The sequence below is a fragment of the Lemur catta genome, chromosome 5, assembly GCF_020740605.2.
Source record: "Lemur catta isolate mLemCat1 chromosome 5, mLemCat1.pri, whole genome shotgun sequence".
NCBI lineage: Eukaryota > Metazoa > Chordata > Mammalia > Primates > Lemuridae > Lemur > Lemur catta.
In genome coordinates, this window is record NC_059132.1 from 93,862,033 (window position 1) to 93,881,704 (window position 19,672).

The 19,672-nt window shown below is 34.6% G+C and overlaps 2 protein-coding genes across 6 annotated transcripts in view; one reads left to right on the forward strand and one right to left on the reverse strand.

The window, feature by feature from the left end:
• The window catches only part of MFSD8 (major facilitator superfamily domain containing 8), a 32,576-nt gene that overhangs the window by 9,629 nt on the left and 3,275 nt on the right, over nt 1-19,672 (forward strand). For 4 of the 5 annotated variants that reach the window (XM_045552301.1, XM_045552304.1, XM_045552299.1 and 1 more), the window contains exons 3-9: nt 1,624-1,667; nt 3,259-3,499; nt 4,527-4,640; nt 6,199-6,343; nt 7,104-7,159; nt 11,199-11,307; nt 13,688-13,822. In XM_045552301.1, coding sequence (XP_045408257.1) covers nt 1,624-1,667; nt 3,259-3,499; nt 4,527-4,640; nt 6,199-6,343; nt 7,104-7,159; nt 11,199-11,307; nt 13,688-13,822 — 844 coding nt within the window. The remainder of the gene's footprint in view (nt 1-1,623; nt 1,668-3,258; nt 3,500-4,526; nt 4,641-6,198; nt 6,344-7,103; nt 7,160-11,198; nt 11,308-13,687; nt 13,823-19,672) is intronic. The other variant, XM_045552303.1, reaches the window with a different exon arrangement.
• Nucleotides 17,495-19,672, reverse strand: part of PLK4 (polo like kinase 4) — a 30,893-nt gene continuing 28,715 nt past the window's right edge. Inside the window, exon 17 of the transcript XR_006735401.1 lies at nt 17,495-17,515. The gene's annotated coding sequence lies outside the window, so the exon portion shown is untranslated. The remainder of the gene's footprint in view (nt 17,516-19,672) is intronic.

Sequence of the window (19,672 nt, forward strand, 5' to 3'; positions counted from 1 at the left end):
TGGATAAAATTGGGATTCTGTCAGGAAAGTGGAAGGGGGCAAATGGATGCTGTTTTTGTAGCAACGTCTGCAATAGATTTTTTTTTTCTATTTAAAACACTTATAGTTTTTAGTATCCCCCCCATTATCTAAAATTATAAGAAACAATTTCAAATTTAACAGCAAAAAGATAATTTTATCTTTAGGTTTTAATTGGCATGTTAAACATTTTACTTGTTTACAAGTTTCTTTATTGCAAAATTGTAAGCTTGATTTCAAAGATTAATTGGTGCTTTCAATCCTTTATTGATCAAAGTCAATTTGTCAATTCAAAATATTTTAAAATGAAACTAATTAAATTATTATTATTATTATTTTTGAGATAGAGTCTCACTCTGTTGCCCTGGCTAGAGTGAGTGCTGTGGCATCATCCTAGCTCACAGCAACCTCAAACTCCTGGACTCAAGCGATCCTTCTGCCTCAGCCTCCCGAGTAGCTGGGACTACAGGCATGTGCCACGATGCCCGGCTAATTTTTTCTCTATATATTTTTAGCTGTCCATATAATTTCTTTCTATTTTTAGTAGAGATGGGGTCTCGCTCTTGCTCAGGCTGGTCTCAAACTCCTGAGCTCCAACGATCTGCCTGCCTCGGCCTCCCAGAGTGCTAGGATTACAGGCGTGAGCCACTGCGCCCAGCTAATTAAATTATTTTTATAAAAGAAATGAAGTACTAATACATGCTACAACATAGATGACTCTTGAAAACATTATGCTATTAATAAGTGAAAGAAGCCAGACACAAAAGACCATATATATGATTCTATTATAGATTAGTGGTTGCTTAACAGCTGATGGGAGACGGGATGAAGGGTAGCAGCGTGAGACCTAAAGGGTACAGGGTTTCTTTTTGAGGTCACAAGGATGTTTTAAAATTGATTATGGTGATGGTTGCACACATCTGTGATTATACTAAAAACCATTGAATTATATATGTACTTTGGGTAAATTGTGTAGTATGTGAATTGTATCTCAATAAAGCTATCTTAAAAAATGGGTTTTATAGAATTTCTGATTGGATTTGCCTAACATTTAAAATTGACAAAAAGCATTGGAGTTAATTATTACAGTTCTCAAGCTGTGAAGACTAGCAGAGAGAATGAATTTTCTTTTAAGATATGGCCATCTTGAAGTATACTCTTTCTTTATAGCACTGCCCCCTTTAGGTGATCATTTTCTTTCTTCCTAGTCTTCTCTACAGTCAATTATCTCTCCCAAACAACACAGGGTAGAAGCCTAGCACTTTCTGTCTAACAAAGTGGTCTTCCTCTATTCATTTTGCTATAAAAATTTAACAAAGCTTTCCATTTACAGTAAAGGCACATGAGTAGGGAGAAATAGGTCTTCTGCTTTTATTGTATTAATTATGATCAGGGACTATAATTGTGTGTTCTTTTCAAGCCTTTAGTATTTATTTTCCTTTGGTAATTAAAATCTCATTCCTTGATAAAGTGAGCATTTTTGTGTCCATAAATTTGAAGGTTCAGAATGATATTTTAAAATCCATGGTATATAGTTCAAAACTTGCATCTGTAATAGTGATTAAATTATTATAAGTACAAATAATCAAGTTTTTCTCTTAACAGGGTTTTCTATTGTGATAATGTCAATATGGCCATATCTCCAAAAGGTTTGTGCATTTCAGTCTATTCTTAAGTGACTGTAGTGGTAGTAACTCTTAGGTAGTTAAGCATTTTCTCCAGAGAGTTTCTTTGGTATTATATGGTTAATCTTTATAGGAATGACAAGATAATGGTTCCTCAAAAGAAGCTTATAAGAAGGGTGTCCATATATGCTTTATTATGCAAATCGGAACACTTTGAAGTAAAAAGAGATGCTATACCAGGAAAAACAGGATTATGCCCAGACAGTCCCAGTCAAATGTAGATGTATATGGTCACCTACTTATAAGCCACTTTCACATCCCATCACTACCTCTTCCTTAATAAAAAGGAAACTAAACTAAACAGTCTGAATTCCCATAATGTACAAATTATATTTCTGTAGAATAATGTAATGATTTTCCCATAGAATTGATTTGGGTTATCAGGTCTTGCTGTGAAAAGAATAGATAGCATGTGTTTGATGCTGTTAGCACTAGAAGGGCAGGAGGGGGTGACTTGAAGATGTAAGTTCAGTAGGTACCTTGACATCAGTTGATCATCAAGTCCTGTCAATTCTATCTTAAATCTCCAGGAATGAACTTACTAAAAATCAGTATATAAGTTGGCTACATAATTCATTTATAATAATATTACAGTTAAGGTTCTTAAAGAGTTCCCCAGTACCTCCTAATGTCCTAGTCACTCCTTGATCTGCTACTATCTGATTACCTCCTTTGCTACCCTAAAACTGCTCTTGTAAGGTCTCCAGTGTCTTAATTGTTGATCATACAGGTACTTTTCAGTCCTTACTTTAGTTGACATCTAGAAAACATTTGATATTGTTGTCCTCTCCCTACTTCCTAAAACCATCACACCTGCACCCCAGCTTAGACAACAGCATGAAACCTCATCTCTTAAAAAAATTAATTAATTAATTAGTTAAAATAATAAAAATTAGAATTGTATGTGTAAGCATTAGGGTTGGGTGTGGTGGCTCACACCTGTAATCCTAGCACTTTGGGAGGCTAAAGCAGGAGGATCACTTGAGGCCAGGAGTTCAAGACCAGTCTGGGCATTATAGTGAGATTTTGTCTCCAGGAAAAAAAAAAAAAATTAGCCAGGCATGGTGGCACTACTTGGGAGGCTGAGGCAGGAGGATTGCTTAGACCAGGAGTTTGAGGCTGCAGTGGGCCATGATTGCACCACTGAACTCCAGCCTGGGTGACAGAGTGAGACCCTGTCTCTAAAAAAATAAAAATTTTTGAAACAAGAATTAAAGAATAGCTTATATTATTTTTCATGATGTTATTACTCTACATATAGTATGATTATCTCCTTAGCAAGATTTTTAAGAACCAGAAATTTCCATAATCATTTTAAAAGATGAAGCTTCCTAAGCATTTTTCCCTTGTGGACAGTGAATTGTTAGCACATTTAATTGTATTATTAAAAATTTTAATCCCTTTCTATAAGTAACAGTGTTATAAAACTAGCATGTTAGAATTGTTGTTTTTATTTTTTTAGTTTGAAAATTTACATGGTCTGACAAATGTATTTAGGTTTTAAATTTCACTTTCCTTGGATAACAATTCTTAAGGTATTATATTTTCTTTGCAGATTGATCAGACGGCTGATGCAAGTTTTTTGGGCTGGGTTATTGCTTCATTTAGTCTTGGCCAAATGGTAGCTTCACCTATGTTTGGTTTATGGTCTAATTATAGACCAAGAAAAGAACCTCTTATTGTCTCCATCTTCATTTCGGTGGCAGCCAACTGCCTCTATGCATATGTGCACCTCCCAGCTTCTCATAATAAATACTACATGCTGGTTGCTCGTGGATTGGTGGGATTTGGAGCAGGTAATATGTTTGTATGTGTATGTTTGATTGTTTCAAATTCACATTCATCCTGACATTTATGGCCCTTTCTCACCTGGTCTCATACTTTCTCAATCTCATATTTCACAGTTCAGCATACAGATCTCTCATTGCAAATAGACAAATAATCTTTTCTATCATTTTGCATTTGCTCATGATGTTCCCATTACCTGTAGCTTCTCTTCTGTTCCCATTATTCTTCATCCTTCAAGATTCAGCTCAAGTTCGAGCACAGTGGCATGTACCTGTAATCCCAGCTACTTGGGAGGCTGAGGCAGGAGGATCTCTTGAGCCCAAGAGTTTAGGACCAGTCTGGGCAACATCTTAAGACCCTGCCTCAAAAAAACCAAAACCAAAGAAACAAACAAAAACAACTAAACTAAACAAAATTTAATTCAAGTTGCCCATCTTTGATGAAGCCCTCTTAGGCTACCCTGCCCCTTAACAGATTTTTGTCTTCTCTGACATGTCTCTGGCATTTGCTTGTATTATACTGTTTTTATCCTTTCTCACCAACCAGACAATAAACTTGAGCAACTAGAGACAGTTTATAATACTTTTAAATATTTTGTGGCCCCTAGCAGAGTCTCTTGAACGTAACAAGTGCTCAATAAAATTTTTCAGTTAAATTGTTAGTGCTTTTTAAAAAAATTTCTCATGGTCTATGCATAGAGAGTTTGTGACACCTTGAAAATAGTTGTAGAAATCAGTGGTGTGCTATTCACTCAGTGCTTTCTAGATATTCTTTAATGAAAAGTTTGATACTCTTATATCATCTTTTCATTCACTCAAATTTCTAGTGGTGATTTCGTATTACCGAAAATACTATGTTCCATTAATTGATGCATTTGATCAGGAAAAATAGCTTACATTCTTTGTATGACCATAAAGAGGAAGCAGTGACTATACTGTTGACCAATATTTCTTCTTCTGTATAAAGTTAGATTAGACTGAATTTTAAAAACTGAACAATATTTTCTTTTACTTTGGATTATTATATCTTTTTTAGGAAATGTAGCCGTTGTTAGGTCATATATTGCTGGTGCTACTTCCCTTCAGGAAAGAACAAGTTCCATGGCAAATACAAGTGCCTGTCAAGCATTAGGTTTTATTCTTGGCCCAGGTAGGTGTTCTTCACCTGTCATTACTTAAATTTGAATTGGGAAAACTATTGAGGCTCAAATCTTAAGTGTAATCCAAGTATAAAACCTCATACCTGAAGGAAAAGGGAGGGAAATGAATATTTTTTGATCCAGCAGTGAGGCTAGGCTCATTTTACCTTGATACCTATCCTCTAAATTTAGTACTATTAGTTCCATTTTATAGTTGAGGATGCCAAGGCATGGAGAATCTAAGTCAATTGTCCAAGGTCACCCTTTGCTGAGTATAAAAATATTAATGAAATTTAATACTTCCCCAAGGCAAATTAATTTTCTGCTAAGTAAGTAGATAAATTAGTCAGGGTAACATTGAGAAACTGTATATTTGGTACATACTTTTAATATTACGGATGTGAATATTATCAGTTTGAATCCAACTCAGTTTACTTCATCATTAACACCTCACCCCCACCTCAGTTTCCATTACTTCCTTTTATTTAGCCAAAAAAAAAAAAAAGGCTTAACAGAACAGAATCTAATTCACTGTTCATCAAAATCTAATATTTCAATTTATTAAATAGTATTCTGGAACAAATATAAGCACAAATTTAGAATAATTGAACCTTAATACCATATTGTAAAATACATGAAGACATGGTCTGAGTCTTTTTTATTTACCAGTCTACCCTTAGTATTGAGCTCAGTACCTTGTATAGACTTAGGTTCTCAGCAAATATTTTTGACCACCTTAAAAGCATTTTAAAGATTATCTCATTTAAACATTTTGTGTTATAGGTGAGTAAATAGAAGCTTGAAGAGATTAGATGACTTTTCCAATGATAATAACCACCCAACAAACACTAATATTTATTGAGTGCTTACTGTGTGGTAGACACTGTTCTAGATGCTTTAGGTACAATATCTAAATCCTCACTCTGAGGTTACATGCACATTTTATAGAGCCTTTTATAGAATCTAAAGCAGGAGAGCAAACCAGTACTGTTCCAATCCAATTTTTGTCAGAAATCCTAATTTAAGTATTAAATATATATAATTTAGGTACCATCTATACAATAATATGTAAAATATTTCACTTAAAATGTGATATTTTCTTTCTTATAATGAAATTGATTAAACTTTTATAATTGATTTATGGAAGAGATTGCATAATTTAAATCGCTTATGGAGATTTTTTTTTAAAAAGGAGATACAAGTTACTTTAGATATAATCTTTTGTGAATGCATGTGGATCATGTTTCTCTACCTTTTTTTCATTATGGTCTCCCTAAGGAGGCTTTTTAGAAATTTTTTTTCCTGATCACTCCACCCCATAAAATTTTAGTACCACATCTATCATATATCTTTTGTGTCCTACATATATATCTGAGCTTTATATATAAAAAGAATAAATTTTTTGTCCCCCCACCTCAAAAACCAATTTTCTTGTACCTATTAAGAATGCATGATGTAGATGGATGATTTTATAATGTTATTCCAAAGCCTATGGTAAATGTCTTTTTAATTTTTTTAGACTATGCCTCTCATATAATAATTCACCTGTGTGCATTTTATTTTAATAAGTTTTTCAGACTTGTTTTGCACTCATTGGAGAAAAGGGTGTGACATGGGATGTAATTAAGCTGCAGATAAACATGTACACAGCACCAGTTTTACTTGGCGCCTTCTTGGGAGTTTTCAATATTATTCTGATCCTTGCTATATTAAGGTAATTAGATAGAAATGATAAAACTGCTTTTGTAGATTGTGAAATTTAATGCGCTTTTTAATTTTTGGAGTCTATCCTTATGAAATCTATTTGGTTTTTGTTGTCTATAGTTGTGTTTGTATTTTTTTAATCAGCCAAAGCATGTAGTATTGGCAACTAAAATAATAGACAACCTGATACATGAGAACAGATTATGAAGGTCTTTGAAGATTCAAGGTTTGGTCTTGATTTATTAACTATATGTTTCTAAGTAGGGGAATGGCATGAAAGCAACATTTTAAGTAGATTAATGGATTAGTATCAGCCTTAAATACAAAAGTTACTAGTTATATATATGTTAAAAGAAATTTTCTAAAGCTACATAAGTTTTGTTACTTTGTTTCTTTAGAGTGCTTTATCCAATAGTCTAAAAACATTTATAACTAATGTTTAAAATCACTGAAAAGATTAAAAAATAAAAAAACTAAAATCACTGAAAAACTTGAAACACTGACTAAGGTAGATCATGTATGTTTTTGGATGAATTGGGGTTTTTTTCCCCTTTTTATTTTACCTATATATGATAATATGATAAGAATTATAACTTCTATCTTTGTAAGTTTATTGGTTATATGTCCTTGGTAATAATTTCATTACTCAGAAACTAATGAAACAAACTCTGTCAGAATGTGAAAAAATAGAATGCTAGTAATAAATTTAAACCATTTCTCTATTATACTAAGCATTGCATAGATAAAATATTTATGTTTTTCTTTTTAAGAGAACATCGGGTGGATGACTCAGGACGACAGTGTAAAAATATCAATTTTGAAGAAGGTACTATTAACCTGTTTGAATTACTGTAACATTATCAAAGTGTTCTAGTGACTCTGTCTGTTTGGTATTTACTTGGATTTTACTTTTGAGAACAATAAAGTGGGTGATTAGGGAATATCTTCAAAGCTGAATGTGACCTAAATTGATTTTTTCTTAAAAAAAAGCATACGCATATCAGTTATTTGGTGTTCACGATTAACAAAGTTAAAACCATTGCTAAAAATCACTTTATCTTATTTTTAAAGAGCTAATATTTGAGAGTTTTGGAATGATTTCAGTAACTTTGCTATCAAATAAATGTGTCTTTCTGTTTCAAGCAGTTGTTTACTCCCTTAACCATGAGAATATGTATGGTTTCTCTTTTTAACTTTTATTCTTTTGGTATACTTTACAAATATACATTTTCATCCTTTATATCTTCTTTGATTCATATAAGTCTAAGAACCTTGTAAATAGGTATATTTTACCAAATAAGCTATTATTTAAGTATTAATTATGTCCTCCTTGGGGAGTATCCTGCCATATGAAAGAATGCAACTCAGTCCTTGCCCTCAATGAGTTTATAAAATTGTGGAAAAGACATGATATTATTTTACCAAGTACTTTCATAGCTATTTTATTTAATTTTCACAACAGAAATAGTGGAAGGTAAAGTTAAAGGTTGTGAGGTGGCGAGCATGGAGATGAGGAGTGACAGTAAGTTTTTGAACATAGGAAAGATATGACAGTAGATTCCATGCAGAGGCTAATTCAGATGTGTGAAAGCCTCAACGATGGCAGTGACTGAGAATGGAGAAGGGATAAATAGGAGTTTGAGTTACCCAGTGAAAAAACACTACAGCAGCAAAGAGAAAATGAGAGAAAGGAAGGAAGGGATAATGAATCAAGTATGGCAAAATATTGTTGCATCTGGGGGATGGATATATGAGCATGTGTTTGAAAACTTTCAAAATAAAAAGTAAAAAGAAGCCAAGAGCTGTGGCACATGCCTGTAGTCCTGGCTACTTAAGAGGCTGAGGCTGGAGGATCTCTTGAGTCCAGGAGTTTGAGACCAGCCTGGCCAACATAAGACCCTCTCTGAAAATTAATTAATTAATTAATTTAAAAGAATGAAAGAAAAGAAAGCAAGAATGAGAGAGGAGGAAGTGCCAGCAGTGGGTATGAACTACTTTTTTTAAAGGTGAAAAATAGGATGCTAACTTCAAGGAGCTATCAGGTCAGGGAATAAAGAAGTTAAGAGGGTATGGTTGAGGTATGAGGAGAAGATGTGTAAAAAGTAGTCTTTTGGAAGTTAGAAGGGGGTAACAATATAGGTCAGTGCTTCATTTGCATTACTGTGCTTAGAAATCATTTGGAACCTGTTAAAATGCAGATTCTGATTCAATAGGCCTGGGGTGAGGCCTAAGAAGGGTTGCCAGATAAAACACAGTTAAATTTGAATAATATTTTAGTATAAGTAAGTCCCACCCAGTTAAATTTGGATTTTAGATAAATACATGTTTTATTATAAATATCAATATATTTTATGGGACAGTCTTACACTTAAACTTCAAATATTGCATGGAATATACTTATACTAACAGTTATTGTTTATCTCAAATTTAAACTTGACTGGGTCTCCTGTATTTATATTTAGTAAGTCTGGCAACCCTAGTGAGATTCTGAGAATCCGCATTTATAACAAACTGCCATGTGAGTTGATGCTCAAACCACACCTTGAGTAGCAAACATCTAGAGCTCTGTTGTCCCAATACAGTAGCCACTAACCATATCTGGCTATTTATTTATTATTATTATCATTATTATTTTCAAGACAGGGTCTTGTCCTAACACCCAGGCTGGAGTGCAGTGGTGTGATCATAGCTCACTGCAGCCTCAAACTCCTGGCCTCAAGCAATCCTCCTGCCTCAGCCTCCTGAGTACATAGGACTATAGGCACACAGCATCGTGCCTGGCTAATTTTTTTTTTTATTTCCTGTCACACTAGCCACATTTCAAGTGCTCAATTATGGGTATATGTGGTGAGTGGCTACTGTATTAGATAAAGAACATTTCCATCACGCCACAGTTCCATTGGACTGCACTGTTCCAAAGCACAGAAGAGGCATCTGTTTTCTTTCATGAGATTTCTAGGTACTTCAAAATAATTTTTGTAAAATCATTTACAAATTTCAATAAATGTTTGGATAAAATGCATCTAGTAAAAAACGTCCATAATTGTTTTGTTTTTTTTTTGAGACAGAGTCTCACTCTGTTGCCCGGGCTAGAGTGAGTGCCGTGGCATCAGCCTAGCTCACAGCAACCTCAAACTCCTGGGCTCAAGCGATCCTTCTGCCTCAGCCTCCCGAGTAGCTGGGACTATAGGCATGTGCCACGATGCCCGGCTAATTTTTTCTCTATATATTTTTAGCTGTCCATATAATTTCTTTCTATTTTTAGTAGAGATAGGGTCTCGCTCTTGCTCAGGCTGGTCTCGAACTCCTGAGCTCCAACGATCCGCCCGCCTCGGCCTCCCAGAGTGCTAGGATTACAGGCGTGAGCCACAGTGCCCGGCCCATAATTGTTTTAATTTTAAAGATACTCAAGTTTAAAGAGGTTATCATGGGGTAGGATTATATTTTCCAATTACATAGAATTGAATAAATATGTCAATATAGTCTTTTCTTAAAATTCTTATAATTAGGATACCTAGTTAATTCCCACAGTCTAGGATACAACATTTCTGAGATTCCCCACTGAAGCCAGCACTGGGTAGAGGCTATAGGAAACTAACCACATGTTATGAAGCAAACTCCAGTCTGATTTGGGGCAATTTGATATTTGATTTGAAAGAGTAAAGACTGGCTTCCAGGTGGTGATTAAGAATCAATGTGGTCTATCCAATAATACAAGGGCCACAAAGATCAGGGCCTATTCCTGGAAAAGGATCCAGACAAAGGTGATCAGTTCTCTTTGTGTGATTAGAAAGGGAAGTCTTAGCATTTGCTGAATGTCCAAGGTGCTTAATTCCCCCAAAGTATAGCAGACTATTTCCATGTATACTTATTATTGGAGGAGGAACTCCCTCTCAAGAATCCTGAGATATAAAGGCAGGCACTGTTATGAAAACAATTATAGAAACTTATTGCACATTAGGAAAATCATACTCTCCCCACCTTCCACTGCCAGTAGACACACATTCAAAGACATAAACGAACACATTCTTATAATACCTACCTGGTTTACTGTGAATAAGTGGATAAATTACAAAACAGCATGATGGATATGTATATGTAAATGTATATGTCTGTGTACTTTTCAGTTATACCAGGAATAGCTTATATTGTGTGTGTAGCTTAACTACATCATTCAAGATGAAATGTCAATACACTTACTTTGCCCTCCTAATTTATAAAACCACCATGAAATCCTGATTATTTCTTTGCAGAAATATAAATGGTAACATAAGGATTTTTTTTTTAATTTTACTTAAGATGTGTTAGTAATAAGGATTTTTTTAATGGTGATAAGAATAGAGGGATTTATTTATTTATTTTAAATGCAGCTGTGCTTGGAAGAAAACATAGGGATTTTTACTGATACCAATTTAACATAGCATTGAAATTCCAAATATATATCCATTGAAGTGAATCATAGAAATGGAGCTGATTTAATAAACTATTTGAGTTCTTCATGAAACTCTTATAAAAAAATCTGCAAAAGAAATCTAAAGCAAATGTATTTAGTATGATACCACTATATTATAGAATTCTATAAAATACATTCCTATTTTGGATTGAGAGACATCAAATAGAAAATAAGTGTGAGTAGTTCTTGAGATAATAGGATTGAAATATATCTCCTGGGAAGAAAATTTACTTTTAAGTGCCATTTTAAAATTATTTCTGTCATATAAATCCTGTTTCTGTTAAACTACTTTGAAGCCTAAAAATGATTTTAAGTGTTTATTCATGGAATTTGCTACATATAATTTCTACATTTTATTGCCATAAGAAAAATTGCATGTATAGTTAATATAATTTTTCTCCTATTTCTATAGCAAGCACAGATGAAGTTCAGGTTCCCCAAGGAAATATTGATCAAGTTGCTGTTGTAGCCACCAATATTTTGTTTTTTGTGGTTCTATTTATCTTTGCTCTTTTTGAAACGTAAGTTTTTTTCTGTCTTCATCTAAATCAGATTATGTATTCACCTGTATTTCATTTCTTAATGCACCGTTAATCAGACAGGTGTTATTTAAAACCTTATGTAAGTCACATTTTTCTTATCATGATGTAAAAAGTGTACATATGTTTTATGGTTTGTAACTTAAACATAGTTCATTCTTTGTCCTTAATCTTACTACCTTATCTTACTTTCTTATTAAGGAATCTGTTTCACTAATCTTTCCCCCTCTCATCTGAGTTTTATGATAAATACAGTCAAAAAACTTTAATTAGTGTCATGATTTAATTAACTTTAAGCTATATAATTCCCTACTTATGTATACAAGGTTCAGTCTAGCAATTTTAACTCTAACCCTGATCTTGAAAAGAAAACTAGTATATTTCAAAATCTCTGCCTTGCGCAGGCTTTATTGACCTTTATTTATCATATGGTCCTTTTATTTCTAAAATATTTTTTCATTAAATTATAAAAATAGTACATTTTTGTAACAATTCTAAAGACTACAACTGTATTTCCATATCCACTCCTTTCTGTAGAAGTAACCACTGCTAATACTTCAGTTCGTATTTTTGCAGACATTTTTTCTGAGCAACTGTAAGAGTATATGAGTATGCGTGTTTGGTGTTTGTATTTATTCAACTCATATAGACTATGTGATACTATAATTTGACAACTTCATTTATTCCCTTATCAGTACATTGTGACTTTTTAATGTCAGTACATGTAGATTTGCTTGATCCTTTTAATTTCCAAATTATTGAGATATATGAAAGTTTTAGCTCATCTGATTTTTTGGGTGTTTTTTTAATTGTAAAATACATATAACATCAAATTTACCATTTTAACTATTTTTAAAGTATGCCATTCAGTGGCATTGTACAACCATGACCACTATTCATTTCCAGAACCTTTTCATCATCCTAAACAGGAACTGCGCATCCAGTAAATAATAACTCCCCATCTTCCCTCCACCCAACCCCTGGTAACCTCTGTTCTACCTTCTGTCTTGTGTGAATTTGCCTATTTTAGGTACCTCATACAAGTTGAGTCAGACAATATTTTTTTTTCTGTCTGCCTTATTTCATTTAGCATGCTTTCAAGGTTCATCATATTGTAGCATGTTATCAGAATTTCATAATGTTTTATGGCAGAATAATATTCCATTATAGGTAGATACCACAATTTGTCCATTCATCTGTTATGGACACTTGAGTTGTTTTCCCTTTTGGCTATGGTGAATAATGCCGCTGTGAACATTGATGTACAGGTATAAGTATCTGTTGAGTCGTTGCTTTCAATTCTGTATACCTAAAAGTGGAATTACTGGATCATCTGGTAATTTTGTTTAACTTTTTTTTTTTTTTTGAGACAGAGTCTCGCTCTGTTGCCCAGGCTAGATTGCCGTGGCATCAGCCCAGCTCACAGCAACCTCAAACTCCTGGGCTCAAGCAATCCTTCTGCCTCAGCCTCCCAAGTAGCTGGGACTACAGGCATGCACCACCATGCCCGGCTAATTTTTTCCTCTATATATTTTTAGATGTCCATATAACTTCTTTCTATTTTTAGTAGAGACGGGGTCTCGCTCTTGCTCAGGCTGGTCTCGAACTCCTGACCTCGAGCGATCCACCGGCCTCGGCCTCCTAGAGGGCTAGGATTACAGGTGTGAGCCACCACGCCCAGCGCTGTTTAACTTTTTGAGAAACCACCAAACCATTTTTTACATGAGCTCATCTGATTTCAAACTTTTAAATGGTATTGTTCTTTTTAAAAAAATATTCTAAACACATATCTCATTTTGTAGTCAGTTAATAGAAGGAGATAGAATGTAGGAAAAGAAGCTTGGCAAGGAAGGAGACAGTCATAAAGGAAGGGAGGCAGTTAGAGGTAGGGAGAAAAATATGTATTGAATACATTGAAAGGTAGGGATGGAGAGACTGAGAAAGAGTAAAAAAAATTCAGTAGGTTCTAATAACTTAATAGAAGTAACATTATTGTATTAAAAAAAGACCAATTTAATCCAAAACGTAACCATGATTATTTAGTTATGTTAGAATGATAGGAGTTATAATTGGTTTGGTTTCTTTTCCTATTTTTCAGGCTTTCTGCAATGTGGCAATATTAATTATATAATTAAACACTAAAAAATAAAAATATGAATAGGCAGACTTAGTTGCTTATGTATGTAACAACAAAATGCATTTAAAATGTACTCAAACTTTTGCTTATATAGGTATGGTGTCAGTGTTAAAAGGGATGCAAATTCTTGAATGTGTAGGTGTCATTATTAAAGTTTATATTTCACTTTACGTATAACAATTACAATGAGGTAAATAAGAATAATTTCTTTTTTGTTTTTCTTAGCATCATTACTCCATTAACAATGGATATGTATGGCTGGACTCAAGAACAAGCTGTATTGTATGATGGAATAATACTTGCTGCTCTTGGAGTTGAGGCAGTTGTTATTCTCTTAGGGGTTAAATTACTTTCCAAAAAGTAAGTTATGTATTTTTGGTTTTGTTTCAAGTCTATTTTTTTTTAAAGTAAAACATGAAACAGAGCTAATAATGCAAATGATTGGGCTAACAAAATAATTTAAAGCTTTTCTCTCATTATGTATTAGTTATAGTCCTTGAAAGTTTGCAAGCAGATTTAAAATTTCCTCTGACATTTCTTTGGTAAAGCAAAATATCTTACATAGTAAATTATTGTCTCCTTTTGTATATTATGTTTACTTTGTATATTATGTTTTACTTAAAGTATTTCTTAAATAATATTTTGTAAAGCCTTGCTCTCTTGTATGATAATATATGTTATGTAACAAAAAAGATTCAATGGTTAAGTTTGGAAAATTCTGGTTAAGCTTACCGAACTTATTTATTCTACAATTTCTAAGTCTTCAACATATATATATATATACCCTATATCATGATCATGGCATATAAAGTTTGTAGCATTTCTCAGTTATTTGACCACAGAACCCTTTTTAAAAACACACTGCTTGATTTTAATTCTTTTCAATTTCTTTTTTTAAGAGGGTTTTTAAAATTGATATATAATAGATATACATATTTTCAGCATATACGTGATCATTTGATATATTCATAGAATGTGTAAAGAACAAATCAAGATAATTGGGATATCTGTCACCTTAAATATTGATCTTTTCTTTATGCTGGGAACATCTGAATTATTCTCTTCTATTCTGAAATGTGTAATAGATTAATATTAACTATAGTTACCCCCCTGATCTATCGAACACTAGGTCTTATTTCTTCTGTGTATTTGTACCCACTCATTAATCAACTTCTCTTCATACCCCCTACTATCATCCTTCCCTGCCTCTATGTTCATGAGTGTCACTTTTTTAGCTTCCACACATGAGTGAGAACATGTGATATTTGTCTTTCTGTGCTTGGCTTATTTCACTTAATATAATGACCTCCAGTGCCATCTATGTTGCTACAAAGGACAGGATTTCATTCTTTTTATGGCTGAATAATATTCCATTGGGTATATATAGCACATTTTCTTTATCTATTCATCCATTGATGGGCACTTAGGTTGATTCCATATTTTGGCAATTGTGAATAGTGCTATAATAAACATGGGAGTGCAGATATGTCTTCAATATATTACCTGTTGGCCATTTGTATGTCTTCTTTTGAGAAATGTCTATTCACAGAACACTTTCTAAAAAAGTAATTTTATAAAAGTGTAATTGTAAGGAACATGCTTTGGGGAAAATGCTTGTATAAAATTAAATTCAGTCATACAGTCTAAGGTGGAACATTAGTTGATGGATTTAAACAGCTCTAATGACATAATTTCTAAAAATTATGATGGGGCTACAAACCAATAAGCCTATTGTAAGTTGAAAATATAAGTCAAAAATGCATTTAATACACCTAACCTACTGAACAACAAATGTTGTAGCTTAGCCTACGCTACCTCAGATGTGCTCAGAACACTTACCTTAGCTTTCAGTTGGGCAGAATCATCTAACACTAGGCCTGTTTTATAGTAAAGTGTTGAATAGCTCATGTAATTTATTGACTACAGTACACTGAGAGTACAGTATTGGTTGTTTACCATCGTGATTGCCTGGCTGGCTGGGAGCTGCTGCTCCCTGCCCCTGCCCAGCACCACAAGAGAGTATCATACCACACACATCACTAGTCTTGGGAAATAACAAAATTCAAAATATGAGTGTGCTTTCTACTGAATACATATCACTTTTGCACTGTGGTAAAGTGGAAAAATCTTAAGTTGAACCATCAGAAGATGGAGACTTACTTTTTGTAAGGCTCTAAAATCAATCAACAAATGTTGAGTCAGCACATCAGGTTAGGTGCTTTGGGGGATACCATGAAGATTCCCGTCTTTATGGAGCCAAGTAGAGGAGTCAAGTTATAGGTAGAGAGATAGATATAGATTTATATTCAAAGCTTTGTTTTTTTTCTTTTTTTTTTTTTTTTTGAGACAGAGTCTCACTTTTATTGCCCGGGCTAGAGTGAGTGCCGTGGCGTCAGCCTAGCTCACAGCAACCTCACACTCCTGGGCTTAAGCGATCCTACTGCCTCAGCCTCCCGAGTAGCTGGGACTACAGACATGCGCCACCATGCCCGGCTAATTTTTTTTTTTTATGTATATATATTTTTAGTTGGCCAGATAATTTCTTTCTATTTTTAGTAGAGACGGGGTCTCGCTCTTGCTCAGGCTGGTCTCGAACTCCTGAGCTCAAACGATCCGCCCGCCTCGGCCTCCCAGAGTGCTAGGATTACAGGCGTGAGCCACCGCGCCCGGCCAGTTTTTTTTTCTTCTCCCTTGCACTCCCTCTTCCTCCGCCCCGTCCTTTTTCTTTCTGCCACTCTCTATGCGATGTTCTGAGCTGAGCAACAAGGCACCTGCCGCAGTGAGCGGAGTTGGGAAAACTTGGAGGGTTGCTCACCTTACTTTTTCTTTCTCACTCCTTCCAGGTAGCACTGGGGGCCTGCACTTTCCCTGCCCACCTGGTCCGAGCCCAGAGTGGGTCCCAGCTGCAATGCTGGTGGCAGCACCATTGAAATTAAATAATAGTAAACGCATTATATTAGCTCATTAAATATGAAATGTCCAATTTCAAATCAAAAGTTTATTATATCTTATACAAGAAGCATTATAATTAAAGTGTGTGCCTAAACTATAGACACAGTTTTGCCATCTTAACGGTACCTTGCTTATGTCAGCAGTGAAGAAGCCTGGAGAGCAAGTGGTGATGAAATTGTTAAAGGCATTTTCCACAGCTTGTTGAGAATTGAATATTTTTCCTTGCAATAAGTGGTCCAAAGCCTGGAAGAAGTGGTGGTCAGTTGGTGCAAGGTCTGGTGAATATGGTGGATGACAGAGAGTTTCCAAGTCCAGCTTCTGTAGTTTGAGCAGCATTGTTTTTTGCAACATGTGGTCTTGCAAGAGGATTGGCCTGTCTCTGTTGACCAATGTTGGCTGCTTAACTGCAAGCATCCCCATCATTTTGTCCAAGTGGTTCCATAGACATCTGCTGTAATGGATTGACCAAGTTTCATAAAGCTGTAGTGGATAATACTAGTTTGGACCACCAGACAGACACCATTAGCTTTTTTTGATGAATATTTGGTTTTGGACTGCGTTTCGGCACTTCATCTTTATCCGACTGTTGTGTTGAACACTTGTGATTGTCAAAAAGAACGCATTTTTCATCATATATAATAATACGGCATAGAAATGGGTCGCCTTTATGTTGTGACAGCAAAGAAAGATAAACTTCGAGATGATTTCTCTTCTGATGCTTGTTTAAGTCATGCAGTACCCATCTATCCAGCTTCTTTATCTTGCTTATTTGTTTCAAATAGTCTAATATTGTTGGAACAGTAATGTCAAACCTTGCTGCTAATTCGTGTATGGTTGAGATGGATTCTCCTCCACTACAGCTTTCAGCTCATCATTATCCACTTTGGTCTCAGGTTGTTCTCCACGTGGCTCATTTTCAAGATTAAAATCACCAGAACAGAACTTCTCAAACCATCGACATTCTGTGCGTTCATTAGCCACATCCTTCCCAAACACTTCGTTGATATTTCGAGCTGTCTTTGCAGCATTGGTTCCATGATGGAACTTAGATTCAAAAATAGCATGAATTTTTGACTTGTCCACGGTTTCACAAAAATTGCTCTAAAAAAATAATTTGAAAGATAATCACAAGCCAAAACGCGTGTTTATACCTTCACAATAAAAAAAACCCACCACCACCAAGAAGTATTAAAGTGAAATGTCAGAGATATCAACTGTCAAACTTAGTACTTAAGGAAATCAGACATTCCATACCCAATAACCTAATATCTTGCTACAGAAGTAGAGCGGTTTAGCCAGGCCGTGTTGCACCTGCAGTTGAAGGCTGCTGTGAGGTATGATTGTGCAACAGAGTGAAACCTCTTTAAAAAAAAAAAAACTTGAGGAAGAAGAAAAAGAAGGCAGTGCTGCTAATATACATTCTTATAGAATATCCAATTTCATACCCTCAAAAAACTTGTATTCTAGTTGTGAAGGGAGCCAATAAACACAAATGTGAAGTCAGGTGGTGATGATAAGTACTGTGAAGAATAGAGCAGAGAAAAGGATAAGGAGTGACAAGGGCAGGGCTGGGGGGTGGGGAAGTGTTACAGCTGATAGACTGTTCAAGGAAAGTGTGTCTGAGGAAGTGAACATTCAAACACAGTCCTCAATCAAGTCAGCAAACAGCCATGTGATGGCCTGGAACTCTCTTCCCCAGAAGACTAAGCTTTGTATGTTCAAGGAACAAGCAGGAAGGCCCATTTGACCAGATCAGAATGAGAAAAAAGACAAATGATAGATCAGGTTAGAAAGATGTGAAGCCTGTTGGTATTCTGAGGGTGAGGGTGAAATCTTTGGGTTTCTTATTTGTTTGATTTGTTTTTTATGTTATTTGTTTTGTTTTTGGAAGCTTTTGGTTTTGTTTTTATGTTTTGTGCAAAATTTCCAACATATACAAAGGTCTAGGGAGTGTCATGTGTTGAATCTCTAATATCCATTACCTAGATTAAACAATTATAAACACTTGGACAGTCTTGTTTTGTCTATACCTCTGCCCACCCTACACATTTTACCTGGCACCTGGATTATTTTGAAGCTGACCCAGGACATCATTTCATGTCTTCCATATCTATTTCAGTAGGTATCTCTGAATCTGATGATACTATCATATCTAAAACCCCCCAATGATTTCTTAATATCATCAAATATCCAGGCAATATTCAAATTTTCTCCACTCTCTCAAGTTTTACTGGTTTTGTTTCATTTTGTTTCTCTATGTGCACATTTGACTCAGGCTCTTAAGTTTCTTAAGTCTCTTTTAATCAATAGGTTTCTTCTCCATCTCCCTCTTTCTTTCTCTTTTTTCCTCTTACAAATTGAAGAAACCAGGAGGTTTGCACTGTAATCTCTCACATTTTGGATCTCACTGATTGCATTGCTGTGGTGTTTTTAAAATATTTTCCTCTGTCTACTATGTTTCTTGAAAACGGGTACTTAGATCTAGAAGCTTGATGAGATTGGGTTCAATCTTTTGGCAAGAATACTTTACAGATAGTGTTATGTGCTTACATCAGAAGAAATATAATGTTTTGTTTATCTCTTCTTAATATGTAAGAGGCCATTGATTATCCCCCAGATCTATTAATTTATTAATGGATCATTGCAAAAATGGTGGTATTTTAATTCTATCCTTTAATTATTTTCTATAGAAATTTCTATGAAGAGAAACCTGAGATACATTAATAGTTTGTATAGGAAAGGTGGGGTAAACGATTGATTCTTTCCATTTATCTATGCATATATATATATATATATATATATATATATATATGAATGAATGAATGAATGAGACAGTGTCTCACTCTGTCACCCAGGCTGGAGTGCAGTGGCACCATCATAGCTCACAGCAACATCAAATTCCTGGGCTCAAGCGATCTCTCTGCCTCAGCCTTCTGATTAGCTGGGCCTGCAGGTGTTCGCCACTTTGCCAGCTTTTCCTTTTATTAACTGGATTTTAAAATAATGAATTGTTTCCCTAGCATCCTTGAAAAGTGACCAATGAGTATTTTATTTTAATATAGTATGAATTCATGGATTATAATATTTGTATCTGTTTTAATCTATTGCCATTATTATTCATTTTTCGTGTTCACATTGTCATGTTTTTTACCAGCTTCTTCAAATTGACTGAGTCCTTTTGTCAAGACCCAGTAGTCACAGATAGCTTCTGTACTTTCTGGTGTGAAAAGATATCCAGGTTTATATTCTACATTTTCT